Source organism: Salmo salar, chromosome ssa12 (assembly GCF_905237065.1).
Source record: "Salmo salar chromosome ssa12, Ssal_v3.1, whole genome shotgun sequence".
Classification (NCBI taxonomy): domain Eukaryota; kingdom Metazoa; phylum Chordata; class Actinopteri; order Salmoniformes; family Salmonidae; genus Salmo; species Salmo salar.
This window is the reverse complement of record NC_059453.1, coordinates 64,770,802-64,796,954: the sequence shown is the minus strand read 5'-3', so window position 1 is coordinate 64,796,954 and position 26,153 is coordinate 64,770,802. Positions and strand designations below refer to the sequence as shown.

Genomic DNA, 26,153 nt, shown 5'->3' with positions numbered 1-26,153 from the left:
AGGCCAAGTGATATTGACAGTTCTTTTCTGTTTCTTCCATTTGCGAATAATCGCACCAAATGTTGTCACCTTCTCACCAAGCTGCTTGGCGATGGTCTTGTAGCCCATTCCAGCCTTGTGTAGGTCTACAATCTTGTTTCTGACATCCTTGGAGAGCTCTTTGGTCTAGTCCATGGTGGAGAGTTTGGAATCTGATTGATTGATTGCTTCTGTGGACAGGTGTCTTTTTACGGGTAACAAGCTGCGGTTAGGAGCACTCCCTTTTTAAGAGTGTGCTCCTAATCTCAGCTCGTTATCTGTATAAAAGACACCTGGGAGCCAGAAATCTTTCTGATTGAGAGGGGGCCAAATACTTATTTCCCTCATTAAAATGCAAATCAATTTATAACATTTCTGACATGTGTTTTTCTGGATTTTTTTGTTGTTATTCTGTCTCACTGTTCAAATAAACCTACCATTAAAATTATAGACTGATCCATTTTTTACATTTTAGTTATTTAGCAGACGCTCTTATCCAGAGCGACTTACAGTAGTGAATGCATACATTTCATGCATTATTTTTTTTGTTGTACTGGCCCCCTGTGGGAATCGAACCCACAACCCTGGCGTTGCACACACCATGCTGGCGTTGCAAACACCATGCTCTACCAACTGAGCCACAGGGAAGGCCACAGGGATCCTTTCTTTGTCAGTGGGCAAACGTACAAAATCAGCAGGGGATCAAATACTTTTTCCTCCACTGTAGCTGTTAGCTACTTTTCATCACTCTCAACTCAAGGAACATTATTTTCTGTGAAATAATCTCTCGTGTTATTTTTGACAAGGTTGAAGCACTTATGACACCATGTTATGATCTTTGTCAGATATGATTGTACTACGCAGCAGAGCACGAGTAAATGGCTCAGCTTCAAAATGTTTGTGGTCAATTTAGTGATACCCGAGCCCTGTCCGTACCCTAGTTATTGATGAAGAAAACAGGCCCTTACTCCAACGTATAATGTCGGGTAGCAGAGCTCTAATAAATACATAATCCAACAGAAATCCATCAACACAATAAATCTACAACTTTAAAATAATCAGTCCTGCGGTTGTTCAGTGTAGTTTGGTGTGACTGTTTGTGTGTGTCCGCTCTGTCTCAGGAGGATGTCCAGAGCCTGCTGAAGACCTTCCAGCTCAGCACCAGGCAGCTCCACCACATGTGTGGACACTCCAAGGTACAACCCAGCCTCCAACACTGCTCCTGTCCTCGCCACAGAAACCTGTGTGATTGACGCTAGCCAACAAATGAAGACAGAATTGCATCCATTTTGAGATTCCATGTATATATATATATATATATGTATGTATGTGTGTTTGTGTTTTATTTTTGTATGTATGTATGTATGTGTGTGTGTATGTGTGTTGTGTGTGTGTGTGTGTTGTTTTTTTGTTTATTATTTTTTTTGGTGTGAAGTCTTGATTATGAGGATGTGTGTGACATGAAAAGGCATGTTTTGTCATACTATTTGTGTGTGGCGACCTGTGGTGTTGTTTCCCAGATCCGCCAGGACACCACCTTGACCAACCATGTGCCAGCCTTGAAGAAGAGCCTGGAGCAGTTTGTGTACAGAGTGAAGGCCATGCTCACCCTCAACCACTGTCAGGAGGCCTTCTGGCTGGGTAACCTCAAGAACAGAGACCTCAAGGTACTGGATGGGCCACTGGCTGCTGCACTGAGAGGGGTCTTATCGTGTGTGTGTGTGTGTGTGTGTGTGTGTGTGTGTGTGTGTGTTTTTTTGTGTCAAGGGTGAAATTGTGGTATAGATATTGTGGGGGACAAATTGTAGACGGGGGTCCTCCCCTGTAATATTTTTTTTTACACTTTAAAACAGTGAAAGGATAAGTAATTAATGAAGTTATTTCAAGGGAAATATTAAGACACAAAAGATGAAGAGTGAGTTTTATTATAGTTGCTTACCTTATGTTTAAATATAGTAATTGAGTGTGAACATACCATGGACAAAGACTCCCGAGTTTGGTTCCAGACCGTATTCTCTCAGCATCCACTCTGTCATTCTGAAAGTTTTCCTTCCAATGAAAGAAGCGCAGACGACTTGGTACTGTTTTGGTGTGTTCGTTTTAGCCTGCCAGCGGTCCAGGGTCAGCGCCAGCGGCGTTTTCATCTTGTTAAACTTGATCGAGCAGCCCCAAAATTATTCCAGACAATGTGGAAAACCAGAACGAACGCACCATCTTTTCTTCTTCAATCTGAGCTAGATGGACAGTGCTCTCACCCAATGAGAATGGAGGCCAATCCTCTGACTGGCCAATCCTCTGACTGAAATTAGTGGGGAAGGGGCGCGAATAGACTGTGGCTGTCTATGGGCTGAGTGGAGTAGAGGCAGCACCTACGTTTTGATATGGGGCAGAGAGAAAATGTGCAGTTTTATGCTATTCTATACATTTTGTCATGAGTCTAATAGAATTTTGCAGTTTTAAAGCTAATTTCCTGCAATTACACATTTTGCCATGGGGAAGAGAGAAAAATGTACTGTTTTATAGCTCATCTAAGGCTATTCTTCACATTTTGCCATGTTCCTTTGTGTTGCAGGGTGAAGAGATCCTCACTCAGCACTCACAGGGCAGTGATGAGGAGGAGGCAGGCTCCCCGCTTCCTCAGGAGCAGTCAGAGGATGAGGTACAGGCCATAATTGACTTTTAAAGCTACTGTATTGAGTTAAATTATTTTAGCAATTACATTTATCTTTGTGTTTCAATCAAAGAAGTATCAATGTTCTAAATTCCCATTAAAAAAGAGACGAAAGCTGTTTTTTAACCTTTAATTTTCTGCAAGCTTTCTGTCTATTGCAATCCCAAGAATAGGTAGATTTGTAGAGGATCCTCATCAAATTTTATTTGTCACATGCGCCAAATAAAACAGGTGTAGACCTTACCGTGAAATGCTTGCTTACAAACCCTTAACCAACAATGCAGTTCAAGAAATGGAGTTAAGGAAATATTTACTAAGTAAAAAGTAACACAATAACGAGGCTATATACAGGGGGTACAGGTACCGAGTCAATGTGCAGGGGTACAGGTTAGTCAAGGTAATTTGTACATGTAGGTAGGAGTAAAGTGACTATGCATCCTTATGTAACGTTGAGGTTTACAGGCAGCTGATAGGGAAATGGGAAGCTGTGTGTGGAACACTGGGCTGTTAAGATTAAATTGTATTGTTTCTGTTCCTGGTTAATTATTACTGGCAAGATCTAGGAAACAACAGTGAGGCACGTTCAGGAGCACTGAGCCCTGCTGTTAGTTGGGAGATTTGCTGTACAGCAGTGTTTCCCAAGTCCAGTCCTCGAGTACCCCCAACACTTAAAAAAAAAAATATATACATTTTTTCTTTCTTTTTAGCCCCAGACAAACTCAACTCATTGATTCGTAGACCAGTTGAGTCAGGTGTGCTAGTACAAGGCTACAACAATAAAGTGTGCTTTTGGGGGTAGGACTGGATTTGGTTAACACTGTTGTACAGTAACCCTTTAAAACACTGCTCTGTTTGTTTATCACACAGAGGTACTTCCCTAGCTTAATCTGCTTGCAAAGGGAGATGTTTTCCAGCCCAAAGCCCTGCTGTGGCAGAATCACCAGAGATTTAGAATTTTTACTGTTTCTTTTAGGCCCATGAAAGCGACTCCGATGGGAAGAAGAAAGGCAACCGGAAGGCAGAGGGGGACGATGATGAAATCACAGATGACTCGGATGATTAGGACAACGTGGAGGAATACTGTCATCTCTGTGACCTCCTGGTGTCAACAGACTCTAACCTTGCATAACCCATATCCCTTTGCCCCCTCAGATAGGAATAGGTCAGGGAGGACAAAGAAGGGATTCCTAGTGCCTTACTGCCATTGAGAAAATAGACTATTAGGGGATTACTGGGGAAGGAGGGGTCACTATGTTAGTGAATGTTATAAATGCTGCAAACAGCATTAGGGAGTGCTGAACTGATTCAGACACTAAGGTTTGAGACTGAGATAATGTATGTTATAAAATTCTGATGTTGCAGAAAGCTGTTGAGTGATGTTTGATTTACCTTTTAAGATACACTGAGTGTAAAAAAAACATGAACAACTTCCTAATATTAAGTTGCATATATGTTTGAATTGTCAAACTGATCTTCATTGGGAAGGCAGATAAAGCGTTTTTATCTAAAGCAATCACTTTTGGATGGGAAAACAAAGAATCCTACTCATTACTCCGCGTGCTTAATATACATTACTTTAGTTTTTTGAATCCGATACATTTTTCACCCTGTACTAACTAAGCCTACCTGTGTGCCCAGGTCAGCTTAATCGAATCCCCTCAATGTTTGTAAACATGAGAGTGCCTTAGCATTTTTGACAGGAAAAAAAGTTGACATACTAACATTTTGTTTATGAACTGGGTCCCTAGATGCTGGATCAACTGATACAGTGTGATTTACTGTATCATTCAAATACAAGTAATGAACAAGTTAGTCTTGTTTCCAGTCTGACAAGCTTGATTGATTGCGTGAAACGGTAGTAAGTAATGTACCCAGCTCCTTGTTCAGGGGACATACACCGTTTCCACACCATAGAGTGCAAGAGGATGCGGTGGTAATTTATCGAGCTATTTAAAAAGAAAATCACCTGGAATAGCCAACAAGGCAATTGCTAGTGTACAAATAATTTACACAATAATGCACAAATGTAATGTAATTGTTTTTATGATTAAAGCTAAACAAAATGTCGCGCTTTATCAAAAAGGGACACCCCTTCATACGAGCCTAGATGGTTTATCCGGGAAGCATGTTGTGTTTAGGGAAATTAACGTTGACTTGTTTAGCTATTCGGCCAGCATCGCGGGACCGCAATTACCTTCACTTATCACCAAAAATCTTACAAACGCAAACAAGTTATTTTTACATCACAAGCAATTCATATGCATTTTATTTAATAATATCGTGAATAACTGATTCATGACGTTTCGGTTTGTAGACCGTCCGCAAACTCGTGCTTCCCAAGCAAGGAGGCTCTTTACACTTCATAGGGTTTGACATTGTCAGAACGGAACGTTTCACTGGGAAAGGGTTGAGTTGCATCAGTGGGAGCAGCGTTAGTGGTGACAATGTCTGACTCTATTATTTTAGCTCTGATAGTGTTTCTTATATTGTGTTTGATTGTAACAGTGGTGGCAGCTATTGTGTACTCTGGGCTGTTCACTGAGGTTAATATCAAGACAGGGTCGCCTCCTATCAAAAACGTTACCATTGCTTACAAACTTCACAAGGGACCTTATAAAGACTGTGGTGCTGCCTTCACCGAGGCTGTCAGCATTGGGCCAAAGCTCAATACCATCCGTGTGTCCTACGATGACTCCACAGAGGTAAGACACCTGAACTGCATGCTGACGTGTGAGAGAATAATCAAACTGTCTTCACTTTCAGATGTATTTCTCAGCTCTTTTCAAAGGAACAAAGCTTGAATCAAGAGAGCAGAATGGAATTCTGATTTGGGAGCATGAATAAAGTCAGCTGTCCAATGCCACGTTGCACAGCTGATGATTTCCCCCCTTCTGTGGTTCCAGTTTACTTTGGCATTAGTATGCAACTGACTAAAACATGGCAACCAGACCGTATGGGCAAATCCTCCCAGGAGTCAGATGAAAAAACAGAATTTATGCCATTATGCTAAATATAGTCTAGTACTAAACCTGACTGCAGTATGAATGCATTTCTGTTCACTCTCTTATAGAGCTTGAGGGTAATTTATTCTGACACATTGGCTGTGAGAAGAAACTGGCTTGAGTGTAGTAACTAGTCCAGGCCAGTGTCTGTTTTAGTGACTTTACACAGCAATAGTTTGTGGAGTGTCCTTGGTCATGTCCTTGTTTCTCTTTTCAGTATACCTGTCCTGTACTGTAAAGCACCACCTATAAATAGATCACCATTCAGCTGTGTGTTTCTCATTCCTTCACTCCTCCCATAAGGTCAGGTGTTTAGTTAAAAAGATGTGGTAGCCACACAACAGCTGCCTATTAGAGCTAGATGTTTACTGAAATCTCAACTAATGATACCCAGGCTGGGTTGCCAATGGGATGGTCTGGATACACTCGTGACCCAGTGGTAATAGGAGCAGACGGCTACAGATGCAAAAGATTGATACCGATGCAAAAGGTTGATAAGTTTGATGTGAAATTCCTGCAAGACAACCCTGTACCTGAGATGCACACGGCCCAGTGTAGGCATATAATTAGTGTGTTTGGGTGGTTTTGTTGCATATATTGTGGTTTGGGAATTGCTTTGTGCTGCTGGTGTAGCAGAGAGAGAAATTGTTTGGATAGGATAGTGATATTGTGTTTTGTCAGCCGCTGACGTTTGAGTGTTGGGCATTCCCATGAGCACGTGGGAATGCCCAGCAACACGTGAAGTTCATAGGAGCATGTCAAATTGGGTGTCAAAATGAAAGATGAGTATATCTTTGAGAAATTAAAGTATACAGTGAGTATCATAAGTAGCCTATTCAACCTCCTTGGATTTTCCACATTTTGTTGCGTTACAAAGTGAGATTTGAAATGAATTTTATTATTGTACAGTGGCAATAAAAAAAAAAGTATGTGAACCCTTTGGAATGACCTGGATTACTGCATACATTTGATCTGATCTTCATCTACGTCATGTTAGCAACTTATGCTATTCTTCAATAACACAAACACCAAAGGAAATCAGGTGGAGGAAAATGGGTTTATTCAAAGAGGACCTATCATACGGGGAGGTAGATGGTCATTCTCCCCTGTCCTCAGTGATGCTTTCCAGTGGTTCTCAACTGTGGTTTGCTCCACAGAACAAAGGGTCAGCGTGTAGTTTTATAACCCAGCCCTAGCCTGTGGTTGACCAATTAGAATTCCTTGCAATAAAACTAGCCAATAGCCAAATAACAAGTATCCTATTTCAGAAGACATATTCCTCCCATGTCTCTGAAACATTGATCAATATGACCCAATTACAGAAAGAAAAAAAACTTTCCATTGATCGTTAGTTCTAGTCCTCTTGACCTCCCCTCCCTTCAACATATTCTTACAGTCACAACAATAGACAAACACAGTGTGCTTAAACTAATAACACACAAATTATTGTATTTTTCTTGTCTATATTGAATACATCATTTAAACATTCACAGTGTAGGATGGAAAAAGTATGTGAACCCCTGGGATAATGACTTTTCCAAAAGCTAATTGGAGTCAGGAGTCAACTAACCTGGAGTCGAATCAATGAGACGAGATTGGAGATTTTGGTTAGAGCTGCCCTGCCCTATAAAAAACACTCACAAAATTTGAGTTTGCTATTCACAAGCAGCATTGCCTGATGTGAACCATGCCTAGAACAAAAGAGATCTCAGAAGACCTACAATTAAGAATTGTTGTCCTGCATAAAGCTGGAAAGGATTACAAAAGTATCTCTGTAAGTCAGTCCATAGTAGAGTTGCAAAGGGTCGGAAACTTTCCGGTAAATTTCCAGAAAGTTAGCTTATAACAGTGAACCTTTTTTGTGGGATACACATAAGGCAATTCTAGGTCTTGTGGCATATTTGGGTTAAACTATCCTCAATTCAATGGAATTGCAACCCTCTGCATGCACAGTGCATTCTTCCATCACATGTGCATTGCACTCTTCCATCACATGTACAGCTGATTCTCAAGAGCTTGAACACTAATAAGATGCTGTTGAGGCCACATTACTGGCCACATTACTACACTGTCTGAGCCAAGGACTACATGCTTTCTGGTAAGTTTTGATTACAATACTGGGTGGGGTGAATATATTTTATGACATACATGATTTTTTTCTGTTATTTAGTAAATAGTAGCCTTCAGCAAAGTGTGTTTAAATAATTTCTAACTTGTTAACAATTTCTGCTAGTTAGTTTTTGCAACCATGTGGGTTTTAGCTCGCTTGAGCCTGCTAACTAGAATGTTAATTCACCTGTTTCCATACATGTTTCATTTTAAAACCATTTATCTTACAACTGATTTGTTTAATCTAACTGCTTAACTATGTATCTTTACATAAAATTGTATTATTCATTTTTTTGTTACTAATTTTTCAAAAATCTTTACAGGAAAGTGTCAACGGGCACTATCTGATGTGTGGAGACATTTCACTGCAGCTAATGTAGAAGGAAAAGCTGTGTACATTTGCAAATACTGTGCCAAATCATATGTGAAGAATGCAACAAAGATGCAGAATCATCTGGCCAAGTGCATAAAGTTCCCTCAGCGCTCACAACAAGCAGCCTGCTGACAAAAGTCCCTCTACTTCTATTCGAGGTGAAAATTATGAATCAGACACCTTATCTATAGCAACAGCTCATGGTCCTCGTAAAATCAAAGTTTTTTTTTTACTCAATGGAGGAACGTAGTCAGAGAAATGCTGATGAATATCTTACTCGAGCTGTGTATGCATCTGGTTCACCTCTGATGCTCACAGGCAATGTGTCTTGGAAGAGATTTCTGAATGTTATTTGCCCAGCATACATCCCTCCAACCAGACATGATTCTACTCATTTGCTGGATGCAGAGTTCAACAGAGTTCAAGTGAAGGTCAAGGAAATCATAGAGAAAGCAGACTATTGCAATCATCTCTGATGGGTGGTCGAATGTTGGTGGGCAAGGAATAATTAACTACATCATCTTCACCCCTCAACCAGTATTCTACAAGAGCACAGACAAAAGGGAAAATGGACACACCGGTCTCTACATTGCAGATGAGCTGAAAGCAGTCATCAATCGCCTTTTGACCGTAGAAGGTATTTGCACTGGTTACAGGTAATGCTGCAAACCTGAAGGCTGCTTAGTCTAAAGTGGAGGAGTCTTACCCTCACATCACACCCATTGGCTGTGCTGCTCATGCATTGAATCTGCTCCTCAAGGACATCATGACACTGAAAACAATGGATACACTCTACAAGAGAGCCACAGAAATGGTTAGGTATGTGAAGGGTCATCAAGTTATAGCAGCAATCTACCTCACCAAGCAAAGTGAGAAGAATAAGAGCACCACATTGAAGCTGCCCAGCAACACCCGTTGGGGTGGTGTTGTCGTCATGTTTGACAGTCTCCTGGAGGGGAAGGAGTCTCTCCAAGAAATGGCCATATCACAGTCTGCCGATATGGACAGCCCCATCAAGAGGATCCTCCTGGATGATGTATTTTGGGAGAGAGTGGTAAGCAGCCTGAAACTCCTGAAACCTATAGCAGTAGCCGTTGTATGGATTGAGGGAGACAATGCCATCCTGTCTGATGTTCAGACTCTGCTTGCAGATGTAAGAGAAGATATCTGTACTGCCCTGCCCACTTCACTGTTGCTCCAAGCAGAGGAAACTGCAGTTCTGAAATGCATCAAAAAGCGTGAAGACTTCTGCCTGAAGCCCATACATGCCACAGCGTACATGTTCGACTCCAAATATGCTGGCAAGAGCATCCTGTCTGGTGCAGAGATCAACAAGGCCTATGCTGTCATCACAACCATGTCTCGCCACCTTGGTCTGGATGAGGACAAGGTTCTTGGCAGTCTGGCAAAGTACACTTCCAAGCAAGGGCTTTGGGATGAAGATACAATATGGCAGTCGTGCCAACATATCTCATCAGCCACCTGGGGGAAGGGACTTTGTGGATCTGAGGCTCTTTCTCCTGTTGCCTCAATCTTCCAAATCCCACTAACATCAGCTGCCTCAGAGCGCAACTGGTCCTTCTTTGGGAACACACACACCAAAGCATGCAACAGGCTGACCAATACAAGGGTTGAAAAATTGGTGGCCATCTGGGAAAATTTGAGGCTTTCTGAGCCTGACAACGAGCCATCCTCAACAAGATTGGAAAGTGACAGTGAAGATGAGGCCTCAGGGTCTGATGTTCAAGAGATGGACATTGAGGAGGTCCAGGGAGAAGACATGGAAGCCTGAGAGGAAGACAACCCAAACTTTTTACATCATTTTACAGATGTATGTTCAAAATGTTTTTTTGAGATGCGATGGATCATTGGGGATCATTCAATATTCCCTTTTGTTGTTCAGTTTAATCATCCCTTGTGACGATTCAACTCATTTAATTAAAGTTCAATTCGTAACTAAATCGTTTTTTTTTCTATTGGAATGATTTAATCATTTGCAATTATGTCTACTTATGATAAGGCAAAAGGTTTATGTTTCTGTCTCCATATGATATAGTAAATACACTGCTCCAAAAAATAAAGGGAACACTTAAACAACACAATGTAACTCCAAGTCAATCACACTTCTGTGAAATCAAACTGTCCACTTAGGAAGCAACACTGATTGACAATAAATTGCACATGCTGTTGTGCAAATGGAATAGACAACAGGTGGAAATTATAGGCAATTAGCAAGACACCCCCAATAAAGGAGTGGTTCTGCAGGTGGGGACCACAGACCACTTCTCAGTTCCTATGCTTCCTGGCTGATGTTTTGGTCACTTTTGAATGCTGGCGGTGCTTTCACTCTAGTGGTAGCATGAGACGGAGTCTACAACCCACACAAATGGCTCAGGTAGTGCAGCTCATCCAGGATGGCACATCAATGCGAGCTGTGGCAAGAAGGTTTGCTGTGTCTGTCAGCGTAGTGTCCAGAGCATGGAGGCGCTACCAGGAGACAGGCCAGTACATCAGGAGATGTGGAGGAGGCCGTAGGAGGGCAACAACCCGGCAGCAGGACCGCTACCTCCGCCTTTGTGCAAGGAGGAGCAGGAGAAGCACTGCCAGAGCCCTGCAAAATGACCTCTAGCAGGCCACAAATGTGCATGTGTTTGCTCAAACGGTCAGAAACAGACTCCATGAGGGTGGTATGAGGGCCCGACGTCCACAGGTGGGGGTTGTGCTTACAGCCCAACACCGTGCAGGACGTTTGGCATTTGCCAGAGAACACCAAGATTGGCAAATTCGCCACTGGCGCCCTGTGCTCTTCACAGATGCAAGCAGGTTCACACTGAGCACGTGACAGACGTGACAGAGTCTGGAGACGCCGTGGAGAATGTTCTGCTGCCTGCAACATCCTCCAGCATGACCGGTTTGGCGGTGGGTCAGTCATGGTGTGGGGTGGCATTTCTTTGGGGGGCCGCACAGCCCTCGCATGTGCTCGCCAGAGGTAGCTTGACTGCCATTAGGTACCGAGATGAGATCCTCAGACCCCTTGTGAGACCATATGCTGTTGCGGTTGGCCCTGGGTTCCTCCTAATGCAAGACAATGCTAGACCTCATGTGGCTGGAGTGTGTCAGCAGTTCCTGCAAGAGGAAGGCATTGATGCGATGGACTGGCACGCCCGTTCCCCAGACCTGAATCCAATTGAGCACATCTGGGACATCATGTCTCGCTCCATCCACCAACGCCACGTTGCACCACAGACTGTCCAGGAGTTGGCGGATGCTTTAGTCCAGGTCTGGGAGGAAATCCCTCAGGAGACCATCCGCCACCTCATCAGGAGCATGCCCAGGCGTTGTAGGGAGGTAATACAGGCACGTGAAGGCCACACATACTACTGAGCCTCATTTTGACTTGTTTTAAGGACATTACATCAAAGTTGGATCAGCCTGTAGTGTGTTTTTCCACTTTAATTTTGAGTGTGACTCCAAATCCAGACCTCCATGTGTTGATAAATTGGATTTCCATTGATTATTTTTGTGTGATTTTATTGTCAGCACATTGAACTATGTAAAGAAAAAAGTATTTAATAAGATTTATTTTTTTCATTCAGATCTAGGATGTGTTGTTTATGTGTTCCCTTTATTTTTTTGGGCAGTATATTTCCAATGCAAAAAACATCTACATTTAAATGGTATTAATATTAATTCCCATGGAAAGTTTCCACTTCTGAACATTCCCCAAAATGTGGATCCCTAGTCCACGGTAAGACAAATTGTCTATAAATCGAGAAATTTCAGCACTGTTGCTACTCTCCCTAGGAGTCGCCGTCCTGCAAAGATGACTGCAAGAGCACAGCGCAGAATGCTCAATGAGGTTAAGAAGAATCCTAGAGTGTCAGCTAAAGACTTACAGAAATCTCTGGAAGATGCTAACATCTTTGTTGACGAGTCTACAATACGTAAAACACTAAACAGGAAGGGTGTTCAGTGGAGGACACCATGGAAGAAGTCACTACTGTCCCCCCCCAAAATATTGCTATATGTCTGAAGTTTGCAAAAGAGCACCTGGATGTTCTACAGCGCAACTGACAAAATATTATGTATACAGATGAAATTACAGTTTAGTTTTTTGGAAGGAACACACAACACTATGTGTGGAGAAAAAAAAGGCACAGCACACCAACATCAAAACATCATCCCAACTGTAAACTATGGTGGAGGGAGCATCATGGTTTGGTGCCGCTTTGGTGCCTCAGGGCCTGGACAGCTTGCTATCATTTGACGGGAAAATGAATCCCCAAGTTTATCAAGACATTTTGCAGGAGAATGTAAGCCTGTCTGCCAAATGAAGCGCAACAGGACAGCAACCCAAAAGTAAATCAACAACAGAATGGCTTGAACAGAAGAAAATACGCATTCTGGAGTGGCCCAGTCAATCCTGACCTCAACCTGATATGAGATGCTGTGGCATGAGCTCGAGAGCGTTTCAAGACATCCCAAGAATATTGAGAAACTGAAACAGTTTTGTAAAGAGGAATGGTCAAATTCCTCCTGATTGGTCAAATTCCTTCCTCCGTTGTGCAGGTCTGATCTGCAACTACAGAAAATGTTGGGTTGACATACTTTTCCAACCTGCACTGTGAATGTTTACACGGTGTGTTCAATAAAGACATGAAAAATTATAATTGTTATTAGTTTAAGCTGACTGTGTTTGTCTGTTGTGACGTAGATGGAGATCAGATCAAATTTTATGACCAATTTATGCCGAAATCCAGGTAATTCTAAAGGGTTCACATACTTTTTCTTTCCACTGTACATTTTTTGTTGTTCATCTACGCAAAACACTGTCAAAGTGGAAGAAAAATAACACATACCTTTGTTAGATAAGCATTCACCCACCTAAGTCAGTACATGTTAGAAACACTTTTGGCAGCGATTACCGCTGTGAGTCTCCTTGGGTAAGTCTCTATAAGAGCTTTGCACACCTGGATTGTTCAATATTTGCTTTAAAAAAATATATTTTCAAAATTCTTCAAGCTCTGTCCAGGTGTTGGGGATCATGGCTAGACATATCAAGTCTTGCCAAAGATTTTCAAGCAGATTTATGTCAAAACTAACTTGGCCACTCAGAAACATTCACTGTCTTCTCGGTAAGCAACACCAGTGTAAATTTGGCCTTGTGTTGTAGGTTTTTGTCTTGTTGAAATTTGAATTCCTCTCCCAGTATCTGGTGTAAAGCAGACTGAAGTTTTCCTCTAGGATTTTGCCTGTGCTTAGCTCCATCCTGTTTTTTTTATCCTGAAAAACTCCCCAGTCCTTACCGATGTCACGCATACCCATAACATGATGCAGCCACTAAGGCTGGAAATTGCCAGGACCTCACAATATGATATAATCACAATACTTACAGTTGAAGTCGGAAGTTTACATACACCTTAGCCAAATACATTTTTTCACAATTCTAGACATTTAATCCTAGTAAATATTCCCTGTCTTAGGTCAGTTAGGATCACCCCTTTATTTTAAGAATGTGAAATGTTAGAATAATAGTAGAGTGATTTATTTCAGCATTATTTTCTTTCATCACATTCCCAGTGGGTCAGAAGTTTACAAATAAATTTGTATTTGGTACATTGCCTTTAAATAGTCTAACTTGGGTCAAACGCTTCAGGTAGCCTTCCACAAGCTTCCCACAATAAGTTGGGTGAATATTGGCCCATTCCTCCTGACAGAGCTGGTGTAACTGAGTCAGGTTTGTAGGCCTCCTTGCTCGCACACACTTTTTCAGTTCTGCCCATAAATGTTCTATAGGATTGAGGTCAGGGCTTTGTGATGGCCACTCCAATACCTTGACTTTGTTGTCCTTAAGCCATTTTGCCACAACTTTGGAAGTATGCTTGGGGTCATTGTCCATTTGGAAGACCCATTTGCGACCAAGCTTTAAGCGTCCCACCCTAGTCAACAGCCAGTGGAATCGCGTTGCGCGAAATACAAAACCTCATAAATGCTATAACTTAAATTTCTCAAACATATTACTATTTTACACCGTTTTATAGATACACCTCTCCTGAATCAAACCACATTGTCCTATTTCAAAAAGGCTTTACAGCAAAAACAAAACATTAGATTATGTTAGGAGAGTAACCAGCCAGAAATAATCACACAGCCATTTTCAAAGCAACTAGATGCATCACAAATACCCAAAACACAGCTAAATGCAGCACTAACCTTTGACAATCTTCATCAGATGACACTCCTAGGACATCATGTTACACAATACATGCATTTTTTATTCGATTAAAGTTCATATTTATATATAAAAACAGCATTTTACATCGGCGCGTGACGTTCAGAAAATCTTTTCCCTCAAATGCTTCCGGTGAAGCAGCGCGACAATTTACAAAATTACTATTTGAAAACATTGTTAAAATGTAATATTGTCATTCAAAGAATTATAGATTAACATCTCGTGAATGCCACCGTTTTACCAGATTTAAAAATAACTTTACTGGGAAATCACACTTTGCAATAAACGACGTGGTATGCTCAGAAAAATAGGCTAGGCGATTCATGTTTGTGCCATCTTGGAACCATCAAAAATACTATTGTAAATATTCCCTTAACTTTGATTATCTTCATCAGAAGGCACTTCCAGGAATCCCAGGTCCACAACAAATGTAGTTTTGTTTGAAAAAGTTAATCATTTATGTCCCAATAGTTCCTTCTTGTTAGCGCGTTCCAAAAGCTACTCAAAATGTACCGTAGTGCGCGGGACTTGTCGTCACGAATGTGCAAAAAATATATATTTAAGTTCGTTCAAACATGTCAAACGTTGTATAACATAAATCTTTAGGGCCTTTTTCAACCAGAGCTTCAATAATATTCAAGGCGGACGATTGCATTGTCTTACTAAACGTTTCGAAAGGGGAGGGTAGCCATGGGCGGCCGCGTCATAGTAGTAAATGGCCCTCCCCCTGTGACCAAGTTCCACAGCCTCTCTTTGGGTCAGTTTGTACCATAGAAGACTCAAACCACTTTGTAAAGACTGTCGACATCTAGTGGAAGCCTTAGGAAGTGCTAAATGATTAATACGCCCCTGTGTGTTTCAATGGAAATGTTTGAAGTGATTTCCACACATCAGATTTCCATTTCCTGTTAGGATTTGTCTCAGGGTTTTGACTGCCATATTAGTTCTGTTATACTCACAGACACCATTCAAACAGTTTTAGAAACTTTAGGGTGTTTTCTATCCAAAATTATATGCATATTCTAGTTACTGGGCAGGAGTAGTAACCAGATTAAATCGGGTACGTTTTTTTACCCAGCCGTGCAAATACTGCCCCCTAGCCCCAACAGGTTTTAACTTCCTGACTGATGTCTTGTGATGTTGCTTCAATATATCCACATAATTTTCCTCCCTCATGATGCCATCTATTTTGTGAAGTGCACCAGTCCCTCCTGCAGCAAAGCACCCCCACAGCATGATGCTGCCACCCCCGTGCTTCGTGATTGGGATGGTGTTCTTCGGCTTGCAAGCCCCTTTTTCCTCCGAACATAACGATGGTCATTATGGCCAAATAGTTCTATTTTTTGTTTCATCAGACCAGAGGACATTTCTCCAAAAAAGTACGATCTTTGTCCCTATGTGCAATTGCAAACCGTAGTCTGGCTTTGTTTTGGAGCAGTGGCTTCTTCCTTGCCTTTAAGGTTATGTCGATATAGGACTTGTTTTACTGTGGATATAGATACTTTTATACCTATTTCCTCCAGCATCTTCACAAGGTCCTCTGCTGTTGTTCTGGGATTGATTTGTACTTTTCACACCAAAGTACATTCATCTCTAGGAGACAGAATGCATCTCCTTCCTGAGGGGTTTGACGGCTGTGTGGTCCCATGGTGTTTATACTTGCGTACTATTGTTTGTACAGATGAACGTGGTACCTTCAGGCGTTTGGAAATTGCTCCCAAGGATAAACCAGACTTGTGGAGGTCTGCAATTTATTTTCTGAGGTCTTTGCTGATTTCTTTTGATTTTCCCATGATGTCAAACAAAGAGGAACTGAGTTTGAAGGTAGGCCTTGAAATACAGCCACAGGTACACCTCCAATTGACTCAAATGATGTTAATTAGCCTATCAGAAGCTTCTAAAGCCATGACATCATTTTCTGGAATTTTCCAAGCTGTTTAAAGCCACAGTCAACTTAGTGTATGTAAACTTCTGACCCACTGGAATTGTGATACAGTGAAATAATCTGTCTGTAAACAATTGTTGGAAAAATGACGTGTCATGCACAAAGTAGATGTCCTTACCGACATGCCAGAACTATAGTTTGTTAACAAGGAAATTGTGGAGTGATTGAAAAACGAGTTTTAATGACTCCAACCTAAGTGTATGTAAACTTCCGACTTCGATATTTTTCAAAAATATTGATACCTTTGTCTGCTACAGAGACGAGAGAGCATGAAAAAAATGTATTTTGATCAGTCATGGAAATAAAAGTACTGTAAACATGTTACCTCATTTGAAAAGAAGATGGAGAACAAGTTATAGGATGAAAAATACCAGAGTTTTGGCACAGCACTAGCTAACGCTACCTAGCCAAAAAAGTTAAAGTATCTACAGTGCCTTTGGAAAGTACTCAGACCCCTTGACTTTTTCCACATTTTGTTTTACGTTACAGCCTTATTCCAAAATGTATTATGTCCCCCCCTATAATGACAAAGCAAAAACAGGTTTTAGAATTTTTTATTTAAAAAAAGTAGTCAGACCCTTTACTCAGTACTTTGTTTAAGCACCTTTGGCAGCAATTACAGCATCGAGTCTTCTTGGGTATGATGCTACAAGCTTGGCGCACCTGTATTTGGAGTTTCTTCCATTCCTCTCTGCACATTCCTCTCAAGCTCTGTCAGGTTGGATGGGGTGCGTTGCTGCACAGCTATTTTCAGGTCTCTCCTGATATGTTCGATCGGGTTCAAGTCCATGCTCTGGCTGGGCCACTCAAGGACATTCAGAGACTTGTCCCGAAGCCACTCCTGCGTTGTCTTGGCTGTGTGCTTAGGATCGTTCTCCTGTTGGAAGGTGAACCTTCACCCCAGGTTCTGAGCGCTCTGAAGCAGGTTTTCATCAAGGATCTCTCTACTTTGCTCCGTTTATCTTTGCCTCGATTCTGACTAGCTGCTGAAAACCTTCCCCACAGCATGATGCTGCCACCACCATGTTTCATCGTAGGGATGGTGCCACGTTTCCTCCAGACATGATGCTTGGTATTCCGACCAAAGAGCTCAATCGTGGTTTCATCAGACCAGAAAATCTTGTTTCTCATGGTCTGAGAGTCTTTTAGGTGCCTTTTGGAAAATTTCAAGCGGGATTTGCCCCAAACACAGGCTTTGCATTGAAGCCAAAAGGTTTATTCATTTGCTGTATTTATTTTAAGTATTACTTTAGTGCCTTGCTACATACAGGATGCATGTTTTTGGAATATTCTGTACATTTTGTATTCTTATTTTCACTCTGTCATTTAGGTCATTATTGTGGAGTAACTACAATGTTGTTGATCCATCTTCAGTTTTCTTCCTTCACAACCATTGAACTTTGTAGCTGTTTTAAAATCCCCAATGGCCTCATGGTGACATCCCTGAGCATTTACCTTCCTGTCCTGCTGCTCAGTTCAGAAGGACGACTGTATCTTTGTGCCTGGATGGTTTAATACATCCTCCACAATATGATTCTTAACTTGACCATGCTTGAAGAGAGATTCAATGTCTGAGTTGTCATTATTAACCATCTACCAATCATTGTGCTTCTTTATGGGGTTTGGAAAAGCTACCTGGTCTTTGTAGTTGAATCTGTACTTGAAATTCAATACTTTACAGAGGGACATTACAGATGTTGTAGAGTGCCTTCAAAAACTATTCATACCCCTTTTTACTTTTTCCACATTTTGTTGTATTACAGCTTGAATTGAACATTTTTATATATTTAGATTTTGTGTCACACATTACCCCATAATGTCAGTGGAATGTTGTTTTAGAAAACATTTTTACATTTATAAAATTATTAAAAGCTGAAATGTCTTTAGTCAATAAGTATTCAACCCCTTTGTTATGGCAAGCTTAAATAAGATCAGGAGTAACATGCATCCTGTTTGCAACACGCCACTTAAGTAATACTGCAATAAATGTGGCAAAGAAATACACTTTCTGTCCTGACTACAAAGTGTTTGTTTTGGGCAAATACAACACATCACTGAGCATCACGCTTCATATTTTCAAGCATGGGGGTGGCTGCATCATGTTATGGGTATGCTTGTCATTGGCAAGGACTACTGAGTTTTTTTTTTGGGGGTAAAAAGGAATATAGCTATAAGCACAGGCAAAATCCTAGAGGAAAACCTGGTTGTCTGCTTTCCCAAAGACAGTGGGAGATGAATTCCCCTTTCAGCTGGACAGTAACCTAAAACACAATGTCAAATCTACACTGGAGTTGCTTACCAAAACACATTGAATGTTCCTGAGTGGCCTAGTTACAGTTTCTGCTTATATTTTCGGCTTAAATCTATGACAATACTTGAAAATGACTTTATCATTGCTAGACAATCAACTTGAAGAATCTTAAAAAAGAATGATGGGCAAATATTGTAAAATCGACGTGTGCAAAGCTCTTAGACTTACCAAAAAAGACTCACAGCAGTAATCGCCATCAAAGGTGCTTTTACAAAGTATTGACTCGGGTGTGATTACGTACATTTGATAGCTCTGCATTTAATTCTCAATAGTCATTCAAAACTCATGTCAACCCCTGTTATTTTACACTGCGAGTCCATGTAACTTATGTCGTTAAGCCAAATGTTACTCCTGAACTCATTTAGGCTTGCCTAAACAAAAGGGTGAATACATTTGCAACCACTATATTGTTATTACATTTGTATTAATTTGTTAACATTTGTAAAATTTCTATGGAAAAAATCAACTATATCCATTTAAATTCCACTTTGTCACTCAACAAAATGTGAAAGAATTATACCCACTGTATATACATTTTTCATCCTAAGAATTAGGAATAAGCAAAGGTTTTGATTTCTGGTCAAACGGAGGGGAAGTTTAAAAAATAAAAATTTATAAAAAAAATAAAAATTAGAGCAGAAATAGTCAGTTTTAGTCAAGGATTTAGAAATAGGCTACATCAAAATCATGTTGAATTGAAGACCCCTGCCAACTAATATCAATATTTTATATTTAGTTTTGTAATCTGTAAATTTAAGAAACATTGCCTAGTGTCTTTTCATTCTGTTACTGAAGAATTGCCCATATGTGGGTTTTTGGTAACAGGATGACGCCGAGACTCTGATTTTCCACTTTTAAACAGTATGCCAAGCAAAAACCATTGATTGATTTGAAAAGTTAAACAAACCATACAACTCTATACACAATAACTACTTTTAACAATTGCCACACAAAAATGTACACAAAAAATAAATGTACTCGAGGAACAGTGCAGATGTATAGTTTAAGAGGGTGACGGTAAAATATCCCAGTTATATTTTGAGGTTTGTAATTGACTGTCGAATGCACACCGCTAACTAGCTTAGCACTAGCCTGCCCAATTCCCCCTAACTATTTTTAGCTCCTGTGTTCGCTAGTCTATGGGTTTTTGTTGCATGAATATGTATGCCCCTTCTATGTTTTACTAGTAGCCTGTATTAATGATAATATTTTAGTGTTATCACTAATTTCATGAATAGCTGAGAGCTATATGAAGTATGTCATTGAGAAAGAAGTTAATGTATTTAATTGAAATGAATGTTTAGCAGATATATTTTTATCCTGTTTCAGTGTCCTATACCTGGGACTTGTTACACAGGCCCAACCAAACAAGCTGTTTGTGCATCACCCAAAAAGCAGTTGTTTGCAATTGAACTTCATCTCACCCGTTGTTAAAATAAATAAAGTAAATTGAAATACAGTAGCTACTCAAGTTTGTTTGGGTGTGATCCATGCATTGATTGTATTTAGCTGGCCCAAAGAACAAGCTTGATTTAGTAACTATGTGCATAATCATCCTGGCTATTATTGCAATGATCCCCGCCCCCATACAAGACAACATATGGTTGGTCCGGACCTGACTAAATCTGAAGCAATCATAGATGTCGAGATTTGTCCAAATACTGATGGACTCGTTCTAACAAAAGAATGGACAATCTGGCCAGCGAAGTCCAGGACCTTAAGAACAGTTTGCAGTTTTCCCAAGGAGAGGTGGATATCCAGAAAGAGACTTGCAGCAATATGACAACAAACTGTAAGTCCACGCAAGATGACAGCACTGTCTGTGAATCATTATTAACAGACTATTGTCGTGTCTTTGGCTATGCCGGATTAAGTGATATGACATGCTAACCTATAAAATTCTCTCTGTAATTAATATTACCTGATTAAGCTAATCATGTAAATGTAATTAACTAGAAAGTCGGGGCACCACGGAAGAACGTTTATAGAGGCGTTATCTTCCGAACAAACTCTTAAAATACTTCGTAATATTTTACATCGATAGCAGTCAATATTAACCCTTATCTTATTTTCAGTCTCATAATGAAAGTTGTAAATTCTTGGCTATCTTCACGAACCCTGGCTAACAAGTTGAATCAGCAATACAAAATTGGGTTTAATTATTTATTTACTAAATACCTAAACTTATCACACAGAATTACAAATACACCGAATACATATGATGTCATACAAAAACGTCCTGGTGGACGGAACCTGTATCATGGCTGGTTACACAAAGGAAAGGGGGTTGGGCTTGAATGAAAGAGCGGGAAGATTTAGGAACAAAGAAACAGCAGCTATGCTATTTACATTATCTTAATATTATCTTAACATTATCTTAATAATAAGATAATGCTATATACATTATCTTATGCATTCTAAATTACCGCCCATTTGGAAAAGGAAAATGCAATAAATATTTACTCTGAGCTGCGCTTCGGTAGATTGGTCGTAGATGCTGGCCGGGTTGGCCAACAGATACCACCACGTATCCAATTTACCACCAGAGACATTCTTGTCTCTGGTGGTAAATTGGATACGTGGTGGTATCTTCGTCTGGTTGTTAGACTGGATCCGTCGTCCGTCCTTTCCTAGCCCACGTCTACAGCGGCCGCTGCTAACTCAACGGCTAGGAAGTATCACTTCTGTAGTGAATAAGCTCAAAGTTCATACCATTCGCCACCAAAGCTCACGCCGAGGTTGGCTTAGTTCTGTACTTGACATGTGTGTCCTTCTAACGTAGAGGCTGCAGACCTCACGTACTGGAACAACGTGGTTATCTTTTCGTCAAAGGCTTATATAGTGGAGAGGGGGGAAGGATGTGTTTCATCATTTATAACCCCTCCTCTTCACAGGGGTGGGCCACTGATCAAGCAGGGCACTTTCCTTATGAAAACCCAATTCTCTCATTTGGAAGCTAAAATGACATTTAATCTCCTAACAAACAATTTCAATATCAAACATTTCAATTGCATAACAATTCCATGTGACTCTGATAACTAGAGGGTGTATACTTTCTCAGGTACAGTTTATGTCGTCCTGTCATCAGTCATAATGTCTCAGATGACAACCAAACTGACATACATACTCATTACGTTCCAAAGCATATTTCCAACTGGTTTTATTACCAAAATATGGTTCCTTTTCCCCATTTGTTTGATGTTCCCAGACTCTCTATATTTAACACAGGCTATTCAAGTCCTTCAGTAGGGTCAGAGAGGGGAAGGGAGAAAGGTATTTATGGGGGGGGGGGTCATAAACCTTACCCACAGGCCAACGTCATGACACTATCTAGAGGGACAATCCAGGATGAATAACATTGTTGTGGATGGCATACCAGAGTCTTCACATGAGATCTTGACCGAGTCTGAGGTGAAAGTAAGAAAAATGATCACTGAAAAGCAAAGGAAGATTGAGGTGGCGTATGCCCACAGGTCTGGAAAACCTGTAAGCGACTCAAGCCGAGAGTAGCCAAGTTTCTAAGTTTTATGGACAAGATGGCTGTTCTGGAGAGAGCCAAGAACTTGAGAGGAACCAACATCTTCCTTAACGAGGCCTACCCAGAAGCTGTGCACCAGAGGTGGCAAGAACTTAATTTTGTACCTAAATGACTCCTGATATTTCCAGGAATAAAAGTATAATCTTAATCTAATGTCTAGTACTGTCTTTTTGCTAGCTAGGCCATCTACTTGAAGTGCTGCCTGTCTTCGCAGTAGCCTACTTGGTGTGTTAACGGCTGATAACTCGTAACTTGCAGATGATTGAAGGGGAGGGCAGGATTAAGGGGCAGGGTGACTGTTGTTTTCGTAGTCAGTGACTGTATTGGAGGGGAATTGGTTTCTCTTCTAGGCAATCATCAATTAGTACTGTGAGTTGGGCTCTTCACCACTGCAAAGCAATTAGTGTTAATACTGCTTTCTCAGTGGCAGCTGTAAGCTTCAGTCGTGTCAGTTTTGCGATGAGACCGCCGCTAAGGAGGAAGAGAAGAGAGTAAAGCTCCTCGCCATTCTCTCACTTGAGTATATTACCTAGTTAGCTTTGTAAAATGTGGTTTACGAAAGTCAGTCAATAAGGCTGGTCTGAATGGGTGTCACTTGTAATTCTATTCAGTAAGCATAATATGTTCACATCGCTTATCTCATGGGCATAGAGGGTATTCATATGGTAGTTTACAATGTAGGGCCCTAGGAATTCCTTTTTATTTTTAACCAAATGCAGTTTTTTCCGTTACAATTTTTCTGAATTCTGTGTTTTATGGTTTACGCTGGTTTTGTCATCAGAAAGTGTCTAATAATGTGAATGAATAAAACGTCAACAATTTAATAAGATATAACAGTACATTTGTAATGATGCAACACATTGCACTATTTTTTTATCAAGGCAAGTGCTTCAATACAGAGTTCTACTAAGTGTTTCATTATAAATGGAAAAAAACTAATGCAAGAATCTAGGCAACAATGCAGCAACCTTCTCCTGTTTCCAGCTGGCTGAGGATGTTTGTGACTGCCTGGGATGATGACTTTTCTCCCAACAAGAACTCTCTGTACAGATGAACATGCTCTGCATGGTACTTCACTGCCTCAAACCAGCTATTCCATCTGAAGCTCACTGCTTCAACTCCTTCATGAGGAAGCTCACCCATCTTCTCTTTCTGGCAGGCTTCTTGAAGAAGACGGATCTCATCCATGTCACAAGTGATGCAACTTCAGAGAAGTATTTGTAGCGCTGCCAGGTCTCACCCACCAGATTGATGACATCCCTCCTTTCAGAACCTCCTTGTATGTCTTCAGGCAGTAGGAGGCATTATCTGTGACCACTGCCCAGGCATCATTCAGGTTCAGATGGTTGCTGTGGAGGGAGGCTTGTATAGATTGGGAAAACGTTGCGTAGTTGCATCTGTCTATGAAAATGACATCCACCAGAAAGTACTGGTTATCATCACCTGCAATGAAAGATAAGGACACTTTAGTTATGTTTTAACCTAAAATAATATTGTGACAAAATAAGTGTTATTTAAATTACGTGTAAACACTATTCATACAGCGACAGTTAGCTAGATGGAGAGGCAGACAGCTGCTGACATTATGCATTGCTGTATTTCACCACGATTTCACCACTAACAATGTTACGTTGTCAGTATAGCGTCACATCTCCTTCGTTACAATTAGTACGTGTGAGGATCATCATTCACTTATTAACTTCAGACTATGAGTACGGCACACTAAGGAAATGTCACCACACTTGCTGATTTAACCTATGGGCTCACTAGTGCAACTATCACTTTCCTTTCTCTTGACCTATGGGCATAAAGTTATTCCTTTCTCTCCCCTATTTTACCTAGATATTTTGTGTGTATGTACTGACATGTAGGCTGTGCAACGTTTTTAAATCGATGTATTTCTGTCTTTGAGTTGTTCTTGTCTATTAATGTTCTGTATTGTCATGTTTTGTGTGGACCCCAGGAAGAGTAGCTGCTGCTTTCGCAACAGCTAATGGGGATCCTAGTAAAAAATACCAGTACTCTACTGTACTGAGCTCTAATGTACTGGACTGTACTCTACTTTTCTTTACTTAAAAAATACCAGATACAAGTACTCTAGTGTACTGTACTGCTCTCTACTGTGCTGTCCAAGCTTGTGAAACAGTGACGTCTATGATTGGTTTAGATTTGGTTTGGCCAGGGCGGACTGACCAAATGTCAACTACTTTTCAACATCCATGGACATCTGTTGTCGGTCAGTGCTTAGTCGGTGAGGATGCTTGTTACAGTAAATGGAAAGAGGGCTGTTGGTAGATTTCAATGAGTATAGTTACGTGCTACACTAATGTGATTATTGTGGATAGTCAGATGTGATATAATAGTTTGATTTAAAACATTTACATGCTTTACAAGAAGAATGATTTCCCTAATAATCCTGCTTACATGAACACATCTGAAATCAAGCTACCTGATGAACACTCTGTTCGGCCGTATAAAGTTTGTGAAAACTACTTCTAAGGCGCATACGTTCAGTTGTTCTGAACTCACTACACTTGCGCTAAAGAAGGAGGCTCTTTAAACTGGTCCTAGCACATCAAATACACTGCTAGAATGCTGATTTAAGGTGTTTACATGTCCTAATAATTGAAAAGATTTCTCAGAAAACCAGGTGTTTTAATCAGCATATGCTTAATTAGATTTTGACCTTGCAACGATTTAAGATAAGCCGAGTAAGGTGTTTACATGACTATTGTATAATGTGCCTACTTCAATATCAAATTATTACTGTGCATGTAAACATACTCAGTAAGAGCCCGGAGAAGTGACATTACCTAGGGAGAGGTAGATGTCTAATACCCCTTTTCCAGAAATCAAAGCCTTTGCTTATTCAAAACATTTAGGATGTAAAATGTTTGAAAAATGTACATATTCCTTAATTTCTCAAAGATATACCCTTAGCTTTCGTTTGAGACCCAATTTGACATTCTCCTATGAACTTCACATGTTGGTGCTCATGGGTCCTTTTTAGATGGAAATGCCCCCCATGTACCTTGTGTAGGCCAAATATATATATTTTTTTTGTAGGTCTAATTTACTGATGGTCCCTAACTAGCCCCATAGGGATATCCAAAGTTACATTTACCAGTGTGTGTTCCGCACCTAGGTGTTTAGTGGGCATTATGATCTGGTCGCGTGCAGTTAATATGTACCTTAGTTGTGCAGCTGCGCTCCGACTTGATGATTACTTGGGTGCTGTGGGCATGTGAACAGGATTGAAATAAACCGACCCCAAAAAAGCTGTTACATACTAGATTCCTTACATCTCACAAATCTCAGTTTTTGGACGTTACTGACTTTTTTCTAGTGTCAATTTTGACACGAGAATAAATGTTTGGTACATATTCATGCTAGGCCGTTTTCAACCAAAGAAGTTTGGTCTTTCGGTTCAATTGCGCGTTAACAGGGGTTTTGAAAAACCTTAACACAAACTGAGGGAGATTTTACCATCATTCTGTTACCAATCATTGTGTCTGCACTGTTTTTGTTATATTTTCGGTGGAAATTGTTAACAGTAGTCCTTGTGCGTAGAGTTGTATGGATTGTTTCACTTTGCAATCAATGGTATTTTAAAAATCTGAGTCTCAGCATCATTCTGTTATCTGTGGATTTGCCCTGTTCTGAGTGACTCGGCCCTCCCAAATACCATATGGCAAAATAGTGTTTTGGTACAATGAGAGTGCATATGAGCTCAATCTGTCTAGGCTACTATGTAAAGGGTTTTGGACAGCTCCCGTGTGGCAGCCCCCCCACACCTCTCTTAAACCTATGTAAATAAATAAATATGCTTCATTAAATGGGTTTTCATGGTCGAGCAGCCGCACACAAGCCTAAGATCACCATGCGCAATGCCAAGCGTCAGCTTGAGTGGTGTAATGTTCACCGCCATTGGACTCTGGAAAAGTGTTCTCTGTA

At 40.7% G+C, this 26,153-nt stretch overlaps 2 protein-coding genes across 3 annotated transcripts in view; both read left to right on the top strand.

Moving 5' to 3' along the window:
- The window catches only part of fancd2 (FA complementation group D2), a 28,745-nt gene extending 24,691 nt beyond the window's left edge, over positions 1 to 4,054 (top strand). For both annotated transcript variants that reach the window (XM_014132846.2, XM_014132847.2), the window contains exons 41-44: positions 1,140 to 1,214; positions 1,539 to 1,685; positions 2,591 to 2,677; positions 3,663 to 4,054. In XM_014132846.2, coding sequence (XP_013988321.2) covers positions 1,140 to 1,214; positions 1,539 to 1,685; positions 2,591 to 2,677; positions 3,663 to 3,752 — 399 coding nt within the window. In that variant the 3' untranslated portion in view covers positions 3,753 to 4,054. The remainder of the gene's footprint in view (positions 1 to 1,139; positions 1,215 to 1,538; positions 1,686 to 2,590; positions 2,678 to 3,662) is intronic.
- A 756-nt stretch (positions 4,055 to 4,810) lies between these two features.
- LOC106565575 (testis-expressed protein 264) overlaps positions 4,811 to 26,153 on the top strand; it is a 202,354-nt gene continuing 181,011 nt past the window's right edge. Inside the window, exon 1 of the mRNA XM_014132849.2 lies at positions 4,811 to 5,391. Coding sequence (XP_013988324.2) covers positions 5,134 to 5,391 — 258 coding nt within the window. The 5' untranslated portion in view covers positions 4,811 to 5,133. The remainder of the gene's footprint in view (positions 5,392 to 26,153) is intronic.